This window comes from Xiphias gladius, chromosome 9 (assembly GCF_016859285.1).
Source record: "Xiphias gladius isolate SHS-SW01 ecotype Sanya breed wild chromosome 9, ASM1685928v1, whole genome shotgun sequence".
Classification (NCBI taxonomy): Eukaryota; Metazoa; Chordata; class Actinopteri; order Istiophoriformes; family Xiphiidae; genus Xiphias; species Xiphias gladius.
In genome coordinates, this window is record NC_053408.1 from 23,012,304 (window position 1) to 23,034,712 (window position 22,409).

The 22,409-nt window shown below is 40.6% G+C and overlaps 2 protein-coding genes across 7 annotated transcripts in view; both read right to left on the reverse strand.

The window, feature by feature from the left end:
* Positions 1 to 287: 287 nt before the first annotated feature.
* Positions 288 to 12,307, reverse strand: rac3b (Rac family small GTPase 3b). 3 transcript variants are annotated; one of them, XR_005708153.1, is made up of 7 exons: positions 12,130 to 12,260; positions 8,780 to 8,851; positions 6,296 to 6,413; positions 5,250 to 5,312; positions 4,492 to 4,651; positions 3,242 to 3,460; positions 288 to 1,885 (listed from the first exon to the last, which is right to left on the reverse strand). XR_005708153.1 is itself a non-coding variant. In XM_040136040.1 (6 exons), exons 1-6 carry the CDS (start codon positions 12,162 to 12,164, stop codon positions 3,330 to 3,332), a joined length of 579 nt encoding a protein of 192 aa, XP_039991974.1. In that variant the 5' UTR covers positions 12,165 to 12,307; the 3' UTR covers positions 288 to 3,329. The 3 variants fall into 3 exon arrangements, 2 of the variants coding, with proteins under 2 accessions (XP_039991974.1, XP_039991977.1); XM_040136040.1 differs by having other exon boundaries at positions 288 to 3,460; positions 12,130 to 12,307; XM_040136043.1 differs by having other exon boundaries at positions 288 to 3,460; positions 4,473 to 4,651.
* A 126-nt stretch (positions 12,308 to 12,433) lies between these two features.
* Positions 12,434 to 22,409, reverse strand: part of lrrc45 (leucine rich repeat containing 45) — a 34,142-nt gene continuing 24,166 nt past the window's right edge. For 3 of the 4 annotated variants that reach the window (XM_040136036.1, XM_040136037.1, XM_040136038.1), the window contains exons 15-18: positions 21,644 to 21,736; positions 20,182 to 20,355; positions 17,985 to 18,132; positions 13,752 to 17,591 (exon numbers count right to left, since the gene is read on the reverse strand). In XM_040136036.1, coding sequence (XP_039991970.1) covers positions 17,392 to 17,591; positions 17,985 to 18,132; positions 20,182 to 20,355; positions 21,644 to 21,736 — 615 coding nt within the window. In that variant the 3' untranslated portion in view covers positions 13,752 to 17,391. Of the gene's footprint in view, positions 12,497 to 13,751; positions 17,592 to 17,984; positions 18,133 to 20,181; positions 20,356 to 21,643; positions 21,737 to 22,409 lie in introns of those variants that run through there. The other variant, XR_005708152.1, reaches the window with a different exon arrangement.

Below are 22,409 nucleotides of genomic sequence, written 5' to 3' on the forward strand. Positions count from 1 at the left end.
AGTAGCTATTGAATTTAATCTAATTTGAGTGTGCTTAATTGCATAGTTGTTTATTTACTTTTAAGTTTCTCCTTTATTATATTGTGTATATACATATGAGTGTCACTGTCCACTTACTTTACTTGTGTATCTTTTATGTTATTATGTATAACTATGTCCAAATACCACCTCATGTGGCTGTTGTGGAATAAAGAGAAGGAAAAGGCTGTAGTGAAGAATAAATCATGACAGAAGGCAGAGTACTTTACATATACATTTGTATTTAGTATCCAAAAAATTGAAATATTTCACCACACAAACGTGAAGTAATAAAAAATAAGACAAACAGTTAAAACAAGTATACAAGTCATCTTACATTACATACGTACATGGCCAATGCATTTCAACACACAACCTCTCCTAAGAATTACAGTGGGTCAAATAACCATAGAACTTCCATGCAATAGTAGATTAGAATTTTTTGCTGCATTTCTCAGCTACATTTCAACACTTTAGCTAGCCAGGACCACATGACATGATTCAACCACAGTTTGCTATGCCAACCAAAGAGAGCAAGACAGAGTAGACTGCAGTGCTGTTTCTCACCCCATGAGGGAGACAGACACACTGCAGGCCTGCAACCATACAGAAATTCATGTCATAAAGGTGCAATCTGCACTGTTTGCCACGATGACAAACTCCACAAAGATTGGCCCCTTTATTGTACACTGTTAGCAACACTTCTAACTTCAACATGAGCAACTATAATCCCTTTAGTTTGAATTTTAAGAGCTAAATATTCAGGTACGTGTAAATAGATATTCATAATGCATTCCTTTTCTAAGGATTATTCTGTACATCACTAGATGTCATTGATACCCATTTTTTCTTTCTTTATGTCCACAGAGTGTTGAAAAGTCTTGTGTATTCCTACAATACAATATGAAATAGTACCAAAAACTGGACACTAAAAACTTGGCTTAAAACGATACTGTCTTTTATGCACTATCCCAAACTGTCAAACAACACTGTCTCACTGATACCGACACCTGCTTGTTCAAACAGACAAGCAGCAACGTTCATATACACGCCTATGACAAACACTCACTCAAACACACACACACACACACACACACACACACACACACACACACACACACACACACACACACACACAAACACACACACACACAGGAACAGAAACAAGATCAAAACAATGGGATAAATTAAGACAGAATATTTTAAGACCCATGCAAGCTCCTCCACCCCCAGAGGCAGAACTCAGGCAGCAAGGTTTTACAGCCCCCATGTTTGGCATGCTCATCTGTCACGTGTTCATAGTTAGATAAAGTTACCCAAAGACCCTTGACCAAGATCAGATTTTTTTGTCGAAAGTAACAACACAAGTGTTGAAAAAAGGATAGCACAGACTGGACGCACCATTTCCACCAGGAAAATGTTTCAATTTCAAAAAGCAGGTAATTAAACAAAAAAGTCCACTTTCTTGCTTGCTCTCCAGAGCCTTTAACCACATCCCGTGGGCTTCATTAGCTAAGATGACTCAGTGACTGACCCAGAGAAGTTTTGATCTCAAAGTCTTCGTTGATGAAGACCATGAGATGTGGTTAAAATCTTCTGAAAAAGATAATAAGTGGACCTTAAGTTAAGATTGTTTTGTCAAACTATTATTACCATTCAAGCTTGAATATTAATTCTTGACCTGGTAAATAGCATTTTTCAGCAACATCTCTTAGTCCTCGACTGAGTGAACTCTTACGGTGATGAAAGCAACAAGCTGTGGCTGACATCTCCAGTAAAACCAAGTTAGTAGAGATTGTGATAAGAATTCTTTTGTCAAAGCAGTATTCAAAGGGTCCAGAATGAGCCTTCAGGAATGTGTGCAAGGCTAAAATAGAAAAGCCAAAAATAAAGAAATGTGTGATTTTTAGATTAAACATTAAATTAAAATTAAATGTTTAGACTCACTGTAGTTAAAAGTTTCTGCTCTTACTTTTGGTTGCTATTTCAATATTGTGCTAGGTCTCTTCCATATAAACCTTTCAGAGGATTGTTTTAGTTTTTTCCATCATTCCAACAAGTACCAACAACTCTGTAGTCATCACAAGTATTTGCTGAAATGTCCAAAAGGGCAAGAAACACAAGCAGTCACACAACTGTTAGAGTTGGCTATGCCCAGCTTAACCTACTAGGTTAAGATAACCTAGTAGGTTAAGGGAAAAATGAGCTGTTGAGCACCACTCCTTTGACTTTGTCCAGTGTTACAGCTTTTCTAACCTACAATACTACCTGGTCCAAGATTTTCTGTGTGGTAATTTGATTCAAGACATTTATCAGGGAATACGGAACATATTAGCACAAAACTGAAACAATGAAGGTCTTGACACTAGATGTTGACAAAGGGACCCTCTTCAAGACAGTGCCTCAAGATAAGGTCATAAAGCCACCTTAAAGCCCTTATGGGGGGGCCTTATGTTAATAGCATCAGGGCTGGGTTGACCTACTAGTGGGCCCAGGGGCAAACGTGAGGTGTGGGCACCCTATTGAGGCCCCCTTGTTTCCTGTCTTACAGTGGTTTGGTTTTATATTAAAGGTCTTAACACTAGATTTTGACACCGGGCTCCTCCATCCTTGTTGTTTGCCTTCATTTTCTCTTCCAAATGAGTTAGGCTAACCTGGACGTTTGCTTCGAGGAGATCTCAACAATTGATCTGGCGAGCACAATGCTATCATAGACAATAGTTAATGATGGCTGAATCTACAAAAACAACTTGAGGCTGTATAGTCACAAACTGGGAATTGCCCTTCAACTTATCATTCTCATTTCTTGGAGCGGAACCACACTATTTTAGAGTCATGCTCAATATGTGAAATTTCATCAATGCGGGCAGCAGTATTTTGTTTCTGAATGCTGATCTTAGATCAGAAGCTAAGGGTAACTTCCGACCTGAAGGCATATTCGTAGTTCACTTTCTATCTAGTCAACACTGCATAATTCAAGCAAGCGTGGCTGAGAAAGAAGAGATGTTACAGTATGAAGACGAGTAATAGAAACCTTTGTCAGCCCTCATGGCAACTTGATGTGGTTCTATGAGTACAAAGTAGGTGGACAGTCAATGTCTTTCAGAACCTATGAACTATTCAGTAATGGTAAAAAAAATCAGATTAAATATTGGTCTTGTTACCAATATTGCTTTGAAAAAACATCGATATAAAGAAAGCAATCTCAGCAGTGCACACTCACTCTCGCTAGTTTTCTCTCTCATCCTCTCAGAGAAGTAGTGGTTGTTGTTCATGGTGATGTAGTGTAGTGTTATAGTAGTGTTTCCTCCTCAGAACATGGTGCACCTTTTCCCCCTCTTCTTCACTGGCGGAGGGCAGAGCACGGCTCGGATGGCCTCGTCAAATACCGTCTTCAGGCCTCGCTGGGTCAGTGCAGAGCACTCCAGGTACTTCACAGCCCCTGAGGACCAGGAAGAGGGCATGGTGGGAAACATAGTTCTCAGTGACACTGCTTCTAGTGGTTAGGTATAGCAATGGCTCAGGAAAGATTCAAGATATGTCATCAAGCTTAGGGCCTCAGGATACTTCAAATGAAGTGCTTGGTGGATCCTTTAACAGCAGCCGACCCCCCCCCCCATCTGAAAATGTGCACCCTCAGTATGATTCTTTGTATTGAAACCACAAAGATACGCAAAAGACACAGAATTGTTTGGAGACTGATCAGTGCCTCACTGGGATTTAGTTTCAGCAGGCTTTTCACCCCATATGCTGATGGCTGTCTAGAAGGTTAGCACTATGCTCTGTTATGCTTAGGATACTGGTCAACAGTAACGCAAGGCAAATGTAAAATATATATGAGTGTTTGAAGAAAGAGACTATCATATATGGTTTAAGTTAGTGATTTTAATTTCTGTTTTGTTTTTAGCACAGCTCCCTTTTTTTCTTTAGCTGAAAGGAATAATTCCGAATTTTTGCTTTCGTTCTGAAAGCGAAATGAGAAGACTGATGTCAGTCAGTCTCATGTCTGTGTGTTAAGGACAGAGCTAGAGTCAGTATGTGGTTAGCTTTAGCTTAGCATAAAGACTGGAAGCAGAGAGAAACAGTCTATAGTTTATAATCAACCAACACCTCTGTGGCTCACTGATTAACATGTCCATGAGTTTGTTGTTGTTGTTGATTTGAAGTCTCTTAAGCTCATCATTCATTCATGCTTCAACAAGAGATAACTCTCGTGAGAATGTAATATGATGTAAAAATCCTCGCCTTTGCCTCCATTGCTGTTTACTGAGTGTGCTCCCTTGATTAAACTTGGCTGAAATGTGAATGAAGGTTCCCGATTCACTGTTTGAACTGATGTGCAATGATAACTTCCTCCCTATATATGACCTCACACATTACTACAAAACTCACCATTTGAAGCAAACCTAATGGTAGTAAATGACTGAATCTTCATGCAAAATCCCGTTGTTCACATTCCTTGTGCAGCCTTACCAATCTCTCTTGCCATGGCCAGGCCCTGCGGGTAGGTGATGGGCGAGAGCTTCTTGTCTCGCAGCCTCTCAATGGTGTCCTTGTCATCTCGCAAATCCAGTTTAGTGCCCACCAGGATAATAGGTGTGTTGGGGCAATGGTGTCTCACCTCAGGGTACCACTGAGGCACCACACACACAAACACACAAGCATACATATGCATGTACAAAGGACAACATCAACGAGAGAGGAGAAGGAGAACAGTTAGCTGAATACAGAGGGGAAGCGATGAGCACCTTTCCACAATGACATTCAACAGACTCTGTGAGTTGTGGAAATAGAAACATTGTTTTTAATAGATCAGTCTGAAAGGAAGCATAGTTGTATGAACACAAAAGCTCCTCAGGCAAAGCAACCTCCAATCACATCACATCACATGATGAGAGAATCGCAACAGACCAGAAGCATACAAACTCTAGAGAGGGAGGTCTGACCATGAGCAAAGTGTGATTTCATATGAGAGCGTCTCATGATGCTCAGCAGACCAAACCACAGCTGGCCGTAACACTCCCTCTGCAGAGTGTTTGGACTCGTTCAGACCTCGTCTTACAACACGTCTCTGTACCACACCCCCTGAGGGAATGAGTTCAAATCCAGACTGTTCTAAGCCAAGGTCTGGACAGTTCGGGCGGCAGTATGATAAGCCAGGTGGAGCCATAGATGTGCCTCCTTGTGGTCAGACTCGGCGTGGGGGGGGGGGGATCAGTCAGCGTACTGACCTTAGCTCGGACGTTCTCAAAGGAGGCCGGACTGACCAGGGAGAAGCATATCAAGAACACATCCTGGGAGAGAACCAGAGAGATGGCTAGTTGAGATCAAGATCTGTGTGTGACTTGTTTGAGTGTGTGTATGTGTGTATGAAGCCATAAAAATAATCCTTAATTTTGTATCGACAGTTAAAAGTTTTGCTTCTTAGAGACATTCATATTTTTTTGTTTATTTAAGTGCTGTTCTCAAAGAAATTTTTGGTCAGCTAAGAGTGACTTATGCATTAGTTGTTTTCATTAAACAAATTATAAGGATCTCATATTACAACAAGTTATGTTCATGTTATAATGTCATATTTGTTTCTTGTTGTAATTACATGCCAAATGATTCTGTTTGACAAGAAATGTTTCTTGTTAGTATAACAACATATCACTTACTTTGTAATATCTAAAAAACTTTAATGTAGGTACGAGTACATTTCAATTATGTACATGGAGAAATACGGGTTTCATAATTAGTAGAATTCATGTCATTTAGAACGGAAATGTTTGAAATATAAAAGACCTTATATGGTCATTAAGTCTAACGTGGTAGCAATAATACTTTGTAATTTAAGGTCAAATGTGTTATTTTTGTGACATGTCATTTAGTATTTAGATACAGTAAACCTTTCCCGTTTCTTCACCATTGTAGGAAAACCTAGATTATCTTAATTAGGGTTACTGTTGACACTCTTTACATAGTCGGATATATGTCCACCATAATCCATTTCATGTCTTTTACTCTTCAATCTAAGCAGGTCATACTTGGCAGTTACTTGGAGTAAACAGTTAGTAACAATTCATTTCTAAGTAAGAACTATTTTGTTTGGTTCAACACATAGTAAAGTAGTGACGTGTAAATCTTCCCTTAGCAAAAAATGAAGTTTTATGTCGGTTAAGTTTGAACTTTCAAACAGCTGGTGTAGCCAGCTCCTTCCTGTGCTTCACTCTTGAAACGCTGTGTACCTATCGCTTGTACCTGTGTGTGTGTGGGGTTGGGGGGGGGGGTTGAATACCGTCTGTGGGTAAGACAGTGGTCTGAGCCTATCGTAGTCCTCCTGTCCTGCTGTATCCCAAAGGCCCAGATTCACTGGTTTCCCATCCACCATCACATTAGCAGAGTAGTTGTCAAAGCTGCAGGAAGGATACTACACTGAGTAAAAGGCATACACATAGTTGATTTTGTGACATTTCCAAACATATTTGCTCAGGGAATTGAATGCCTAGTGTAAACAGGACTTCTGGATTCGGCTCGAGGAGTAAGAAAACCTCATTCTAAACCACACTGACATAAATGACTACAAGCCTGTCTTCAAACACAGCCTTAGCATGCTGTGCTGTTTACTCATGTCTAGTTTAGGATTGCCCTTCTTGGCTGGACTGCAACAGTGGATCCAGCCCTATAAACACAGCAGCTGACATAGATGTGATTGAGCTTCTAACTTTCTCTCTCACTGATCATTTTACAGGTCAATGTGGCTGAAATCACAGTACAGCCATGTGTCTGGTGATTCTGTCAGACAACGTCGTGGTTATAAAATCAGGATTTTAGCAGAGCAGACCAGAGGCTTGAAGTGGCAGTGACTGCTGGTTAACATGTCATCTCAATGGGCTGCGTTTCAGTCACTATTTCATACTTGTTCCATTGTCTGACAACAGAAATAGAAAAACATGTAAATGAGAACAGCTTTGTTGGGAACTCAGCTGGATTAAATTACTGTATATGTGAGCACAGAGAGTAGGAGAGAAGCAGACAAATAAAGGGCTGAAACCAGCTGACACTAGGCAGAATACAAATACGAAGCGTTGACATAATGAATATGCAAATTCGCGTATTACATCTAGCGGCATTTAGCAACTTGTCAAGCAGGTTTGAGCTGCTTTCCATTGAAAGCAGCTGTTAACAGCGGTTCAACAACAGTTTTCAACTACGTCCTCAATTTCACATATTGATCATAGGCGGTCCAGCCCTATACTAGGTTTTGACCTAGTCTTGTTATACGCCTATGATGAACTCAGTACCTTTTGACTTCTTGATGATGTAAATTGTCATAGATTGCCACCATATGGTTTAAAATATTTAAAGCATTAGTTCAACATTTTGGGAAATACTTGAGAAGATTGATATCAGTCTCATACCTGTTCTGTATATATGAGTAAACAGTTAGCAGATGGACAGCCTTGCTTAGCATAAAGACTGGAAACGGGAAGAAACAGCAAGCCTGACTCTGTCCAAAGGTTGCAAATACACCTACCAACACCTCTAAGTGTAAAAACCATGCGTTGTGTTTTTACATGGGGTTATGTGCCAGACACCATTACATTTTTCCATTAACTGATCCCAGCCAAGAAATTGTCCAAAACATAAACCACAGTAAAACCACAATTTTTCGTTGTCAAGGTTTGTGTACAGTTAACAAACTTGATGTAACATTATTAATTGATGAGCTTTAGAGGCACTGGGGACAAAGTCGGGCTAGCTGTTTACCATGGCTTTCAGTCTTAGCTTAGCGTATGCTAAGCTAAACTAACCTGCCTCTGGGGTTGGCTTGATATTTACTGTACAGATAAGACAGCGGTATCAATCTTCTCATCTAACTCTTGGTAAGATAGCAAATAAGTGACCAACAGGTTAAACAATTCCTATATTCCTGAATCTGACACTCGTGTTACACCCACCTTGAAAAAACCCGAAAACCTGTGTAATCGTTGGGGCTAATTGTGTGGCCATCCATGGAAATATCAACAAACACGTTGCGATATAGTACATTTTCTGTTTATACATAGTTGCCAAAAACTTTCTAGATCAAGATCCACTCACTAGCTTTTCCAGAGTTTTCAATCACATCTCACTCCCTTGGAATGGACTCACTTGTCATCATGTGACCTGTGTATGGAGCTTCAGTCATGTGGTAAAAGCTGCTCAGGTCATATACATTATGCATGTTCCGACGTGATTGCAGGTTCATACTTCAGTCAACAACTGAGCAATTTACATCACAACTTAATGAAGACCATAAAATGTGGTTGAAATTTAGGAAAAAGCTAGCAAGTCAACACCTAGCCCTTTTTTTTTCTTTTGTTTGGTCAAACTACTTTTGCTACAGTCAAGAATGGACTTCATAACTCAATGTTTATAGATAAAGTATCCAGACAGGATGGTTTGTTTTTGTACAACCCAGCAAGTCAAATGCCTGACAAGCCAAAGCGTTGATGCAAAATTCGTATTTAAAAAACAATTGTACCATAAATCAGTTATGTTCATTCATTATCAGTATTACCAACTATGGTCTAATACATCCAGAGATATCAAATTGTGTGCTAATGCAGTATACCAGTATGGCAAAATCTCACTCATGGCTGACATATTTATATTTTCTCATGGTATATGGCATATTGTCAGAACTCTTAGCCCCTAAATTATCATATGGTCCTATGAAATAAAACCACTGCTTACATCAAATAATTGTGAGAACATGTGCAGTGTGTGGTTTACTCACACAGTGGGGATGTATTCACCAGGGAAGGCATTGGTGGTGTAGCTAATCAGCAGACAGGTCTTACCCACAGCCCTGAGCAAGAGGGACAAGAGAGAACACATTAGTACACATTCTGAATACAGCTCCACACTCCACACTCATATGTAGAAAAACTCGATCTGTATAGATTGTATGGAAGAGTGTATGCATGACTGTATGTGTGCGTATAAAGGCAGGCTTTCCTGGAGCGCCACACAGACACTGGCCTACATTGATATTGCCTGAGGGACACAGTAGCCCCCTATGAAATAGAGGATGAGTAAATAACGAGAGGAAAGGAGTTCAAATTACTGATACTGAGAGCTTCAATTCATCTTTTCATTTTATATAAGGAAGGAGACCATTGTGTTTAGGTCTTCCTCTCATTAAAGGGGTATTCTAGTGATTCAACATTCACACACCTCCATAAAATTGGGCGATCAGTGAGACACAGATTATAAGAAGAATGAACACAATCAAGACAGCAGAGGCTGCGATATCATGACTTTCATTCCCTATGTTGGGTCAAGCTCCAAAATCACTTTATCCTACACTTCCCACAATGCAACTTGATATTGTCTTTTCTTTAAAGTGTGTTCAGACTGAACACAAATTTTATTGTGTAGGCAGTGTAATAGAGTTGTGAAGGGGGAGGAGCCACTGGTTCAGGGGACTCGTCAATATAACAACACTAGAGGTTTATGGTATGGCTATTAGTTTGAATTATTTCAGTGTCATCTTTTTAGAAATCACGTTTCGTCTGTAAGTATGTCATGAAGCTTGGATCTACATACTACAATACCCATGAGCCTCATTTGCCATTGCTATGGAGAAGGAGCAAAACGGGTACAAATCAGAGCTGGTACAATATTTCAAACTCTTTGTTGGTGCAGGTGGGACCGAAACACTGCATCATAGTTGCTGAATTCATCCAAAACTGATCCAGAATCCAAAACTGAATTAATTTAAGATTATTATCAGTTATCTACAAAAGTGCAATCTGCTTGTTATTAGCTGCACACAAAAAAGAATGTTACACCCTCTAATTTGATGTTTCTTAGTGAAAACGCACCTTGAGCATTGCGGCTACCTTCTCCACTTATGTTTTTATGTCCTCAGGCTTGTATCTTTGACTTTTTATTTAAGAATCGGTTATTCTCTAACACAGTTAGAAATCCAAGACTTTAAGCGCTCCAACAGTCACCTGACACCTAACACTGTGTATGAAATGAGCATGACTTTCACTTCCAGAAGCCTGGACCCCCGAAATTACTCCTCCCAACTGCAACTTTATCGCAAAAATATATTGATATATACAGTATACAGTATATCAATATAAAGAAAGTGTTTCAACTTGAGTGAAAAATACACACATATTCAGGGACTTTATGAATCCAACGTAAGAATGTATGCAGACAGTAGTAAAATGACTGGGCGGACACTGAAAGAAAACAAGTGAAAGAACTGGAGTTTCTGAGATTAATCGAAGTCTGAGCTGGATGGTGTCCACATACACGGTTTGCGCATATTTGCTAGCCAGCCGCAACTATTGCATGGATGTACTGAGAGAGCTGGATATGGCGCAAACCACTCAGCCTTGCTCCCAATTTGTCCCAGTGGCCACTTGTGGTACTGCAACAAAAAAATCCCTGTTGGCCAAAAAGCATTTGCCCCATAGACCACCATTTAAAAAAAAAAAAAAAAAAAAAAAAGAGAAGACAGGTCACCTCCAACTGTAACCAAGGTCAATTATTACTCTTTGTATTATAATTTTTAATCAACTTAGGTTTTACATTTGGAAAAACTTTCCCACAACCTAGAAAAGTGTTTTTTATGTGCGTGACATCATCACAATTTAAAGTCTATTGACTAAGCTGGAACGCAAAGGCGGAGCCAGCGGAAGACACACTAATGAGCATATGCAGTGGGCCGCATGACGCGGAAGCAAAGCTGGAAGCTAGAAAACGTTTTTGGCGCATGCACTCAGCGAGCAATTTTCATTCAAGTGAATGGGCACCATCTTTGTGTCCAGTATCCAATTCTTATACTACATTCATGAGCTAACGTCTGTGCAGCTGGTAGGCCTTTGTCAAAGAAGGCATTTTAACTTGTCACAGAAAGAATAGCCCAGGTGTTACTAACATTAACCATGGCTCTGTTCATTCCGAAAACACCTCCACTAAACAGAGAACAGGACACTCCACACACACACACACACACACACAAAAGCTGGCCAGCTACATGCCGTCAGTACAGTGTGAACAATGACAGTTTGAGGAGAACAAGAACTGACTCTAAAAACACATCACTCAAAGCAAAAATTCTCCATGCATTTAGTCTGACCACACCTCCAGACCCCCCCTGTCTGGTAAACACACACATCTTTCAAACTCCACCAGCTTTCTTCTATAAATCTGTAGTTTCCAAGCTCAAGCTGAGACAACCCTGGTGACACCACCAGGGTTATTTTTTTTCCCGACTTTAGAAAGCCCCCTCCAGAGCCAGCTGAGTAGTGCTCCCAAGCAGTTAACGGAGCTTGTTGTGTAAAATCAGAAGAATGCTCTCTAAAAGATTTATGATCTTTGAGAATTCCTAACAATCTTTTTCTGCCAATATGTGATATACAGTTTAATCTATTATAGCTCAGGACTAAGGTCATGAACTCTTCTCAGAGTTCTCGGAGAGATCTGAGGAAAAGTCAAAATTCTGAAAAAAGCAGCATTCTACAATGTGACATAAAGTTAAAATTGTTTTAATTTCTACCTTACATGACTTTAATCACAGAAATGCTACTTCAATCGAAGGCCTATTCTTCATTTCTCTGAGAGCTGGCGTTGATGTTAAGATTTTAAAAAGAGCAATGAAGAAAATCCTACTACAAATGTCAGTAGGCCAACATGTAGCTGAATGGGCTCTGCATGCAGCAAGAAAAGGCACACTGTGAGCAGAATTAGGGCAGCGGGGCCTGGTTGCCACTGACAGGGCCACAAATTCCTTAGCGTGCATCAGCACTTCAGCCTGCCTCCAGTGGCCTGCGAGGCGTGTAGGTGTTCCCGCATAGCATCCCGAGGCGCTCCGCTCCCACCATTACAATCAACCGGAGGGCACAAGGCGCAAAAAAAACCGAGGGCAACCGCGAAAGCACGTAACCGAGGAGAGCTGTCGAGCATCAGGGAGTGGAGCGCAGGAAAACCGGGGCGACCGACGGATCGGTGAGCCCCAGCTCCTTTTCCTACATAGCATCCTCCCATCATCCATCCATCCGTGGACGCATCACTGAATCACACGAGAGAAAATGTGCTGATGTTCTGCGCTTTCAAGCTTGCTCTTACCCGTCGCCGACCACCACACATTTGATAGCTTGCATTTGTACGCGAGCTGGAGGCTTTTCAGGGAGCCGGCGATGGTGGTTTAGGAGATCCGACAGTCTGCGCTGAGGTCTCGGATGAGAGCAGCGGGCTAGTCCGCTCGGCGATGGAGTTGCAGTGAAAGGCGAGGATGACGAGCAGCCCCGAGCGACCCCGGAAAGTGCCGAGTGCGTTTAAAGGGGCAGACAGCGGACTGGAAGAAGTCCCAGCAGAGGCGGAGAGGACTCCCTTGGTCTACTTCCGTCTTCGCTGAAACCCCTTCACAGAGCACATCACCACAAATAACTTGAAGGCCTACACGGCCAAAATACATGACCACCAGATACCATTCCTGCCAGGAAAAGGAAAAAAATACATACAATGGTTTGAATTAGAACAATAAAAATACTCATGGTAAGAGGCAGTAAGTAAAGTAGGAAAACATAGTTCGGTGTCAGTATCTCATCATTTTGATGTACAAAGTCAAATTTTTGACCTAATATCTCATAAGTTTGACTAGCTATGTGTATTTTTACGTTTGAGAGTCTACCCTTGAGGACTGAAGAGCCAGGAGGCCTCTTAAACCTTGAAACCGTCAGCTGACAGAATTCTTCATTTTTATTTAATTTTACTTAAATTGATTTTGTTTTCCCCCTCGTTGTGTAAGCAAATTTGTCCCAACACGTGCCTATGCCAAGTTCGTCTGTGTTCGAAAGGTGCTACACAAATAATCTTGCCTTGCCAAAGAGACAAATGTCTATGAAGTGACCCGTTGAAAAAGATAGGCCTCATTTTTTAGATTTTGAGTCATGAATGCTCTGGAAGGACAACGGGTATTGAATGACTATTTGACTCATATGCAGTGTATTTAGAAAGAATGGACACCTGTTTCCTTTATTTTCAACAAGGTCTCGCTGAGCATATTTGAGGGGACTCAACTGCTTATCTTTGAAAGGAAAATGTTTGCATCCCCTGGAAACTGTGTGGTGTCGTTGTAATCGTTGGCTTTCTAAGCAGCATTTTTGTGCCAAATGTTCTCATTTTAGAAGGGTGCACTTGCACTAAATTAGACCAGTACACTTGATTAATGTTAGATCCCACAAGGAACATGTCTGAGAGGATTATGATTGAGATTCTCCATTTGACTTCTTTTGATCATAACCTAAATGAAAATTAAATACTGAACATCTATATTCAAAATATTAGCTACCACTAGCTTCAATTTAAAAATACTGTACTTAGAGTATTATGTGGTCTTGATGAGCCCAAATCATGGCCTGACCAGTGCAGGAAATACAGAATAACAGACAAAGGTTTGGTAGGATTGAAATATGTGTGAACTATTTTGAAAGTTAGGGATCTTTGGCTGTAATTTCAAGACCTAGTGATACATCCCCACCCCACCAACACACTACACTCTGAATACTGTGACGTTACCTGTTATAAAGAATAATAAAACAATTCAGCTCAACCACTAAAACATTCAAACATTAAGAAAAATCACGAGAATGAAATTTTTAGGAAATGACCAGATTTTACTGATATAAAAATACATGTAATCAAAAACAAAGCAAAATGTTAAAAAAAAAACACACACTTAAACACACAAATAAAATATCCATCACATATCTGAAAAAATACCAAGATATAAAACTGCAATTTGTATTATTAAAAAAAAAATTGTAAAAACAGCAGATAACGTTTTGGGAATCATTATTCCTGCTCTCTGCATATGACCTGCAGGGGGGCAGCCATCTGTTCTGATGGGTAAAATATTACGGCATATTTGAACCAAATCTCATTTTGGATGTAAACTCTCTAACAAAGCCACACCGCCTTTAATTCATTGAGACGAAAAAAAAGAAGAATGGGCTCAACAGAATGGAGCTGGACAGTGAATACATAACATGAACATAAATGATCACTTGCAGTTACTTCGAGGCACAGTTAAGTCCCCTGAGAATGTTTTTACCCCTTAATTTATCTCTGAAAAGAGGAGAAATAATAGACATCTGGAAAAAGAATTTGGATTATTGCTCCATTACTGCATAACTAAAAACAAACACTTGAACTCAAGAAGAGATAAAACATGTTTTGAAACTTGTAGGACTGTAGTGTCCCAGTCTCCCGGTCAATGGGTTGGTCGATGTGCTCTCGTCCGACCACACTCTCATTGGTCGGACAGTCGCTGGTGTCACTATCATACGAAGGAAAGCACTACATCAATAGCCTTCCAGGATTAATCCAATATTTTTAGCAGCGGGAGGTAAGACTATGTTTTGAAAACACTCTGATTTTTACAAAGCTGAACTTACCCAGCCTAATGGAGACTACTAGGTCTAACTTATTTAACCTTTACTAAACATTTACTCGGAGTCGGCTCCAAACTAATTAACACCATGTCAAAGAAGTTATCGGTGTGGCTGATATATATTTTTTATAACAGATGACCAAAAAGTCGAGCGTAAACTTTGCAAACAGCAGTTTACATATCACAGCTCAACAACCAACATGGCATATAATCTAAAAACGGTAGTCTAACTTTTCTATGTTAGGATGCTCCGTCAACTTTCATGTTTAATGCTATGAATGTATATTCCTCGATAGCTCTTGTGCTGGGATCATCGGTTGATACAGTTCGATTTTCAGAGATCATATGAATATGGGCAGGTGCACGCTTGTCAGCTCAGAGTCTGTTATCATTTTTTTTTAATATAATAATTATTTTAAAAAAGGTAAAAGTCTAACGCACTGACAGCAAACCCTAGAGGCTGAAGTGTTCATTACAGCCCATGATCTGAATGCGTTGGACTGAATAAACAATGTACTGTTTATTCAACTTTTTATAGAGCTGTCATGGTCTTGGCCAAGGCTCCAGGTTTTCCCCCCTCTTTCCTTGTGTTTCCAGTGTTTGTGTCTCTCTCTGTTCGTCTGTGCGTAGCTGTGGGTCTCTGGGTGTGGTGATCCACCCTGCACCTCACCCCCTTCACTCTAGGCCTCCTCCTGATCGCGTCAGCCAGCTCACCTGCTCCTCATCATTTCATCAGTGTGCAGTATTTAAACCCATGTTTTCCAGTCACTCGTTGCCAGGTCATTCAGTCTACCTGTGTGGTAAAAATGCTAAGGCCCCATTGTGTGTTTTTTGCTCAAGTTTTTTGCTTCCTCATATTTTGCCTTTTTGACTAACGTTATACTGTATCTCCTGCACTCTAGGACTAAACCTCATCCTGCCTACCTGCCTGCTACTCAACATCTCCCAGCCTTGCTTCAGCTACCATCGGCTCTTCCGCTCCGCCACTCATCGCCCACTCGCCCGCCTCTCATTCATCCCTCAGTCCTCACCTCAGCCTACTCAGCCTTCATTACCTAACAATAAATCCTGTTCAACTTGTTCAGCCAGAGTTTGTGTTCTGCTTCTTGGTCAAACAGTCATTGGTTATAATATAACTTCACTAGTAGTCGGGGTAAAATGTACACTTTGCCCTGAGAGTGGTGATAGATGAAAGGCTCATAGACTCAAAAGCATAAATGTGCTGAATTGCTACATTTTTCGCAAGATGTAAAAATGTAAAGGGGACCATGAATATCCACAGCTGATGCCATGGATCTCAAGCCAGTACGTTTTGCCCATGTTACTGGCATGGCTCTTAGGATGGCAATGTCAGTCTTTTGTTTGGTCCACCATTTTGATCTTAACTGAAATATCTCAACAAGTATTCTATATTCAAGGATAGCCATGAAATTTGGTACAGATAGTAATGGTTCTTTAATGGTGTACCCTAATGACTGTGATAGTTCCCTGACTCTTCCTCTAGTGCCATGAATTTGACCATTTATGGTTTTTGAGGGAAATGTCTCGACAACTGTTGGATGGATTAGCATCAAATTTGCTACACACATTCATATCCTTCGCAACATAATTTGTAAATACTTTGCTGATGCTCTGACTTCTCATCTAGTGCAATCACCAGGTCAAAATTCCAATTTATTGAATACTTTGGTTTATGACCAGATACCTGCAAAACTAAAGACATATCCCTCATCCTCAGCTGTAGTTTGTTTATTGCTCACAAATTTTAGCATGCTAACATGCAAAACTAGGATGGTGACATTATACATAAAAACATATCTGCCTAATATCAGTATGTAAGAATTGTCATTGTGTTTAGCTTAAAGCACAGCCTCTCAGTACCTCTAGCATGGCTGTAGACTCTAGGTAAGCTAAGCTAAGGAACGAAGTGTAGGAGTGGATGGAGGGATGGCCAGACTGACAGACCAGCGAAGAAAATTGCAAACTTGAGTAAATTTCATATAGTTTTGACAGTCCCATTCTTAATCCTGCCTACAAAGCTCTGAGTAGTCGACTGTTTCTCCAAACAGTGGAAACAGTCATCATTGGGCACAACAGCAGACCTATGAACAAATCTGTGTCTGGGGTGGTGATACAGAGGTCTGGAACCAGGTTAACCAAACTTATATGGAAGAAAAAACCAAGATGAAAATGAAACTTATTCACCAAACTGTCTGTTGTAAATATGCATCACATTTTCACACACTCACTTCCTGCTTCAACTTTGACAATTTGTGATTATTAATGATATTTCAGATGTGCTCACTCATACTTATGCCTCGAAATAAAGTGGTTTAGATCCTCTGCATAAACTCATGGCTTCTTTTTAGTGATGTCACTTTATTCCCAGTTCTCAGCAATTACTATTAGTTATTAGTGACTACCGTCTTATCATGATAGAGAAAAATGATGGACAAAACAGTGAAAATGAGATTCAATCTGTAATAAACCATAATTTTCCTTTAAATTTTCAATATTGACTCCCTGACCAACACTGCCATCCTTAGACAAATGTTCTAAAACAAGATTAAAAGACGTGTTAAGAAAAGTCCCTGTTACTGTAAACTGAGTATTTGTGTTGGGACTAAAGAAGGGAGGCTAGTATGAGGGCAATGTAGCACTATAGCTACATGCGATTCAACCCATGACTACTAGGTCAACGTCAATCATGTTGACGGGCGTTGTGGCTGATGTGATCCCATTGCGAGATGGCGTCTAGCTTTGTGACTGTATCTGCACATTTTGTTGTGCTTATAGTCACACTGCCCAGCCCATAAAAAAACTTTTTGGTCCAGGGAATCATGAATGTTTTGGTTTTTTTTACTCTGCAGACTCTCCTGACCTGTGCAGGATCCCAGTGAGGGCTCACTTCCAGCTAAGGTGTCGGGCTCTCTGGGTCATTTCTTGGGGCTGCTGTACTGTCCAAGAGGGGAGCCCTGAACATAGGTGAGGATTGCACTCTGCAGGTAACTGGCTCTGTTGGCCTCATCCTCCCTCATCCTCTGGATCTCCGCCTCCTTCAGTCGCAGCTTCTCCAGCATGGAAGACATCTCACTCTCTTTGTCAAGGAGCGCCTCTCTGTGGTTACTGCTCAGTACTGCAGGACAGCAAGCCACAGAGAGAGAAGGGTATAAAAAACATAATTACAGAAAATAATTCAGATTTCAAACACAATGCATTTGAAATATACAGTGTCTGACCTGGTTACACAACAAAGTATTACATTCTTAACAAATCAGTTGAGTGTTCAAATGATTTATTTTACTGGTTGACCTGGGTTATTCTACTTTGTTTCAACAAAGTTGTTACACATGTAAAACTTGTTGGTCTATATATTACATTAGGGCAGCTCATGCTATTGATATCAGTACATTTCTTTAGACAAATTAATTTGAACTGGAACACTTGACACAAACGAAGACACAAGAGGGAGATAGTTCACTTCTTGAAATGTACCTTTTTTATTTGCAAAAGGTAAAAAAGACTATACCTTTAATCTCTCTCTCCAGAGCACTGATTTTCTCTTTGAGTCCTCCCTGGGCTGTCCTCTCTGCCTGTAAATGTCCGATCTGCTCCTGCAGTTCCACCCTGACCCGGCTCACCTCAGCCACCTTTTCCTGGTCCTTACCTGACAGCTCCTGCAGCAACACACCACATGTTAAACACCCAAAGCAGGTTGATGCTAACAGACAGACACCCTTTATTTATCACTCCTGGAGGCATTTCAGATGGACAATGCCACAGTACAGTGGCCATTAATGTCAGCTGGGGTTTATTAGGATGGGTGAGAGATGTAGTAAAACGTTGACAGTTGGTAGTCTATCACAGAGTTGCAAAGTGGAAGGTCCAGCATCTGCCTGCACGATGAATCACAGACAATGTTAAGTGACATGAAATTCTCCCAGGTTGAATCATAAGTACAAAAGAATAATGACAGTGTCAGAAAATATCCGGGTCTTTGATAAATAGCCAAAGGTAAAACCCAGAGGACGTAAAAACCGAAGGAGAGAAGACAACTATGAGTCAGTGAAAAAACATCCAATTACCAAACTGAAAATTGAGCCAGTAACAATAAGCAGAAGCTACAGATGAAACTTTGTAGAAACTTGGTAATATACTCTTTACTTTAAATCAGTGTATCTTTGGATTCTGAGTCAATGTTTGATGAATCTGGCTTCTTCTGCGCAGTGTTTTGTCCCTCTGATTTTGTGACAGCCCTGACCCACAAGGTCCATCGGATCACAAGGTTCATCGGTCACAGGTTATTTGTCACTTACAAAGAGTAGAGATATGGAAGCGTGAGAGTGGTATGCTGCAGATAAATCCAAGAGCAACTTTTTTGCTGAGACCACCATGGACAACGGGTGATAATCCTCATCCCTGAAGTGTTGGTTGAGTTTCTGTCTGTGTCTGTTTTTTAACCCAGATGAACTAAAACTAAAACGCTCAGTGCACAGCTGGCGACAGGAGAAGAGAGCGCCAGGCCTGGCTCCGGCTGCCCAGTGCATTGAGGGACACTGCAAGGAACAACTGGAGCAACGTTGGAAAGCGAGTTGAGCTCAGGTAAGGCCTGCCTCATTTCATCTTATTGGTTCTGCAGTACCCGCTATACCAAACCTCTGAGAAAAAGCTGAAACTTGACAGCCATAACTTAAACCTACGGCATCATGAGATTATACAGAGGACAGGGTTTAATGTATTTAATGATTGAGGGAATTTACAATTGGCAAAATCACTTCCAAGACCTGAGTCTAATGCTCCCTCCATAGGCAAAACTGAAAGAACAGCACCCACTGTAGCCATGGATTTACAGACAATTATACTGGATTACTTTGATACTGAAGAAAATTTAAAAACATCATGATTCTCAGGCTCTCTGTGATTTCTAACTGGATTTATGGATGTTAATTTGCAACGGACATCGGAGATAATGCCATCCTGCATGCTATCTGTGGAAAGTGTAAGTCCCACTCAATCTAAAAATACGTGCATCACGTTTGTGTGTTCAAATTTGACTGAGTTATGAGTCAGACAGAGAGTATGATTTTTGATGAACACTGCAAATCACACACTAAGTGTTTTTAAAGTACCTTAAATACCTTCATGAGCTGTGTATCACAGCCACTGCTGCAGCTCCAACTGCTAACTGTGTTGATAAGCCAGCCAAATAAGTGGGCCAAACTACAATAACTAGCTCGGCATTGTTTTTAGAACATCTCCATGCACCTGTCTCTTTCACCTCAAGCAGTTGTTTTGCTTCATTTCTCTCCCTCCAGTTTAAAAACTTCTAACCTATGCTGAACGTCTTTAAACTGTGAGAGGAAACCCACACAGAAATGCAAACTCCCTACAGACAAGGCTCGGCTGGCTTATTATTGTGAGGTGATAGTTCTGCACACTGAACCACTGGGACTTCAGTGGAAAAACCACATTTAATCCAATGTTTTCACAGGCCCATATCCATATCAAAAAAAAACTAGAAGCAACTGTTATCTGATGATGTGACTAAATGCAAAGATCAGATATTTTATACTGATTTGCATGTCATTCATAATGCAACACTGTTAGTTCAATTATACTGTGAGTCTATGGTGTGAACACAGGAGTCAAGTATGGAATATAATGAAAGCTCACACAGTGTGAGCCTGGAGTGTTCCATGTCTAGCAGGCATCTGGTAGGCCCTGACCTGCTGGAGCTCCTGTATCCTGCGCCGCAGTCCGTCCATCTCGGCGCTCTGATGGCTGGTCTTGCCCTGCAGCTCAGAGATGGTCTGCTTCTGCTGGGAGCAGTGGAGCTGGACCTCCTGTAAAGAGGAACGCGTGGAGCGAAGCTTCTCCTCTAAGGATGACAAATTCTCCTGCTGCTCAGAGGAAACAAGAGGCAGGAAGATAATTGAGAAACTGAAGGAGCAAAGTGTTTTATGTGGAAGGCAATCCGTTCTGATGGAAAATGGTTTGTTTTGCTATCCATGATTACATCTGAAATATCTACAAATTCATTTTAACAAATTACAATTCCAGTAAAACATGTCAATGTGTATCTTTTCCTTTAATTTTCCCTGATTTTTTCATGATAACTATAACTTGTAGATAGGATCAGGTGTCACCGTCACAGGTCACAGTCACAGTAGAGATATGGAAGCGTGAGAGTGGTATGCTGCAGATAAATCCAAGAGCAAATTTTTGATGAGACCGCCATGGACAACGGGTGATAATCCTCATCCCTGAAGTGTTGGTTTAGTTTCTGTCTGTGTCCGTTTTTTAACCCAGATGAACTAAAACCACCCTCAGTGCACAGCTGGCGACACGAGAAGGGAGCGCCAGGCCTGGCTCCGGCTGCCCAGTGCATTGTGGGACACTGCAAGGAACAAGTGGAGCAACCGTGGAAAGCGAGCTGAGCTCAGGTAAGGCCTGCCTCATTTCTTCTTGTTGGAAATTAAAGCAATCAGTATATGTTGTGGCCTGTTAGTAGCTGGTATAGCTGCAGGGCTTAGTGGTAATTAAAGCCCCTAGACCTAAAATGAATCATTTTACCGGTACTATCTCTGCTGTGACAATAGTCATAACTGGGGCTGGGTAGCACACTTCTGTGCTATCAATGACCCAGAGCGTGCATTGAAAGCCTGGTCGGATTTGTTATGTATTTGTTTGACAGGTAGTTCCCTTTTGAAATCAAAATGTTGCTAATTTATTGTAGGATTACTTATTTCAATAAATTTCTTGTACAGCTGCTTGTCTTTAGGCTATATTTGACAGTTGAAAATGTTGCCTTCTTTTACTAAACGAAAAAAGGGGTTTAAAGAAAAAAAATGTTTAAATTTAAAAAGTAAAAAGTAATACCTTTTTAATACCTTAAAAATTAAGGTATTATAAAAAGTATAGTTTAGCTATCAGTATAGAAACTCCGGTATTGTATTGACAATTCTTGGATAGAAGTGGTATCTTTGGTGTCGATGGTGGGGCTACAGAAAAGTTCAGGAGGCCGACAATGTTATTATTTATGGACCATAAAAACCAAGATCTTAAGTTTAATGGCAGTTTGGCCATCAAGTTTTAAGGTATCTTGCTCTCCATTCACTAGACAGTTGGTTGGAAACAAAGTCAGTGCCATCTTAATAACTGATCAAAGATGCAGATTTTATAACCCACCTCTTCCAGACGCACTTGAGCTCGGACTCTTCCCAGTTCCTCCTCTGCCTGGGCCCTCTCTGTCACACACGCTGCTTTGGCTTTACTCAGCTCCTACAATAGATGCACATTACTTTTTCCCATGACATTACATTACAGCATTGATGTAAAAAAATGTTTCTAAACTGTGTCCACAAACTATACCTCTTTACTAAAAGTACAGAAAATATTATAATTCAACACTCCAGCACTAAGGTGTTCCCGTGATCTACATTCACTTCCAGTTTGACCCGAGAAATGGGAAATTCCCAGCTTGCAAAGAGAAGCCAAGTTGTGGATTTGAATAACTGAACTGCCTGGAAAGATACGGTTAGGGAAAGTAATAATTTCCCTCGTTCAATAAATAAAGCATCCACTCAGTTTTTGGAATTGACCCCTAACTGCTTGTAGTGAATTTATGTAAAGGTGGAATTCACTTAGGAGTCACAGCGTATAGCTTGTCGATAGCACTACTGTGACACTAGATAGCTGTATTGTACACTATTAGGATCTATATTGCTGTAATTATATATCCCTTAGTAATGTGTTTACATTCTTTCAGTCACTGTGACAGAGAGCACTGATCACGGTGAGTAGGTTTGTCTTTGTTAGATGTTTGCCACGAAAAGCAGTGTTTACAGTCTTTCTTCAACTTCTTTAATGTGGTCTTCACTATCAACAATCTCGCTCTACCTCTTGTAGGATGCAGAAAGTGTATAATGTGCCAAAGAAGCACCCCTGTGGGTCA

Excerpts from the sequence above, each read along its gene's own strand:
- rac3b (XM_040136040.1), bottom strand. The coding sequence starts at position 12,164 with ATGCAAGCTATCAAATGTGTGGTGGTCGGCGACGG. Across the intron at positions 8,852-12,129 it reads TGTGTGGTGGTCGGCGACGG|GGCTGTGGGTAAGACCTGTC; the intron begins GTAAGAGCAAGC and ends CCTCTTGCTCAG. Across the intron at positions 6,414-8,779 it reads GGTGAATACATCCCCACTGT|CTTTGACAACTACTCTGCTA; the intron begins GTGAGTAAACCA and ends TCCTTCCTGCAG.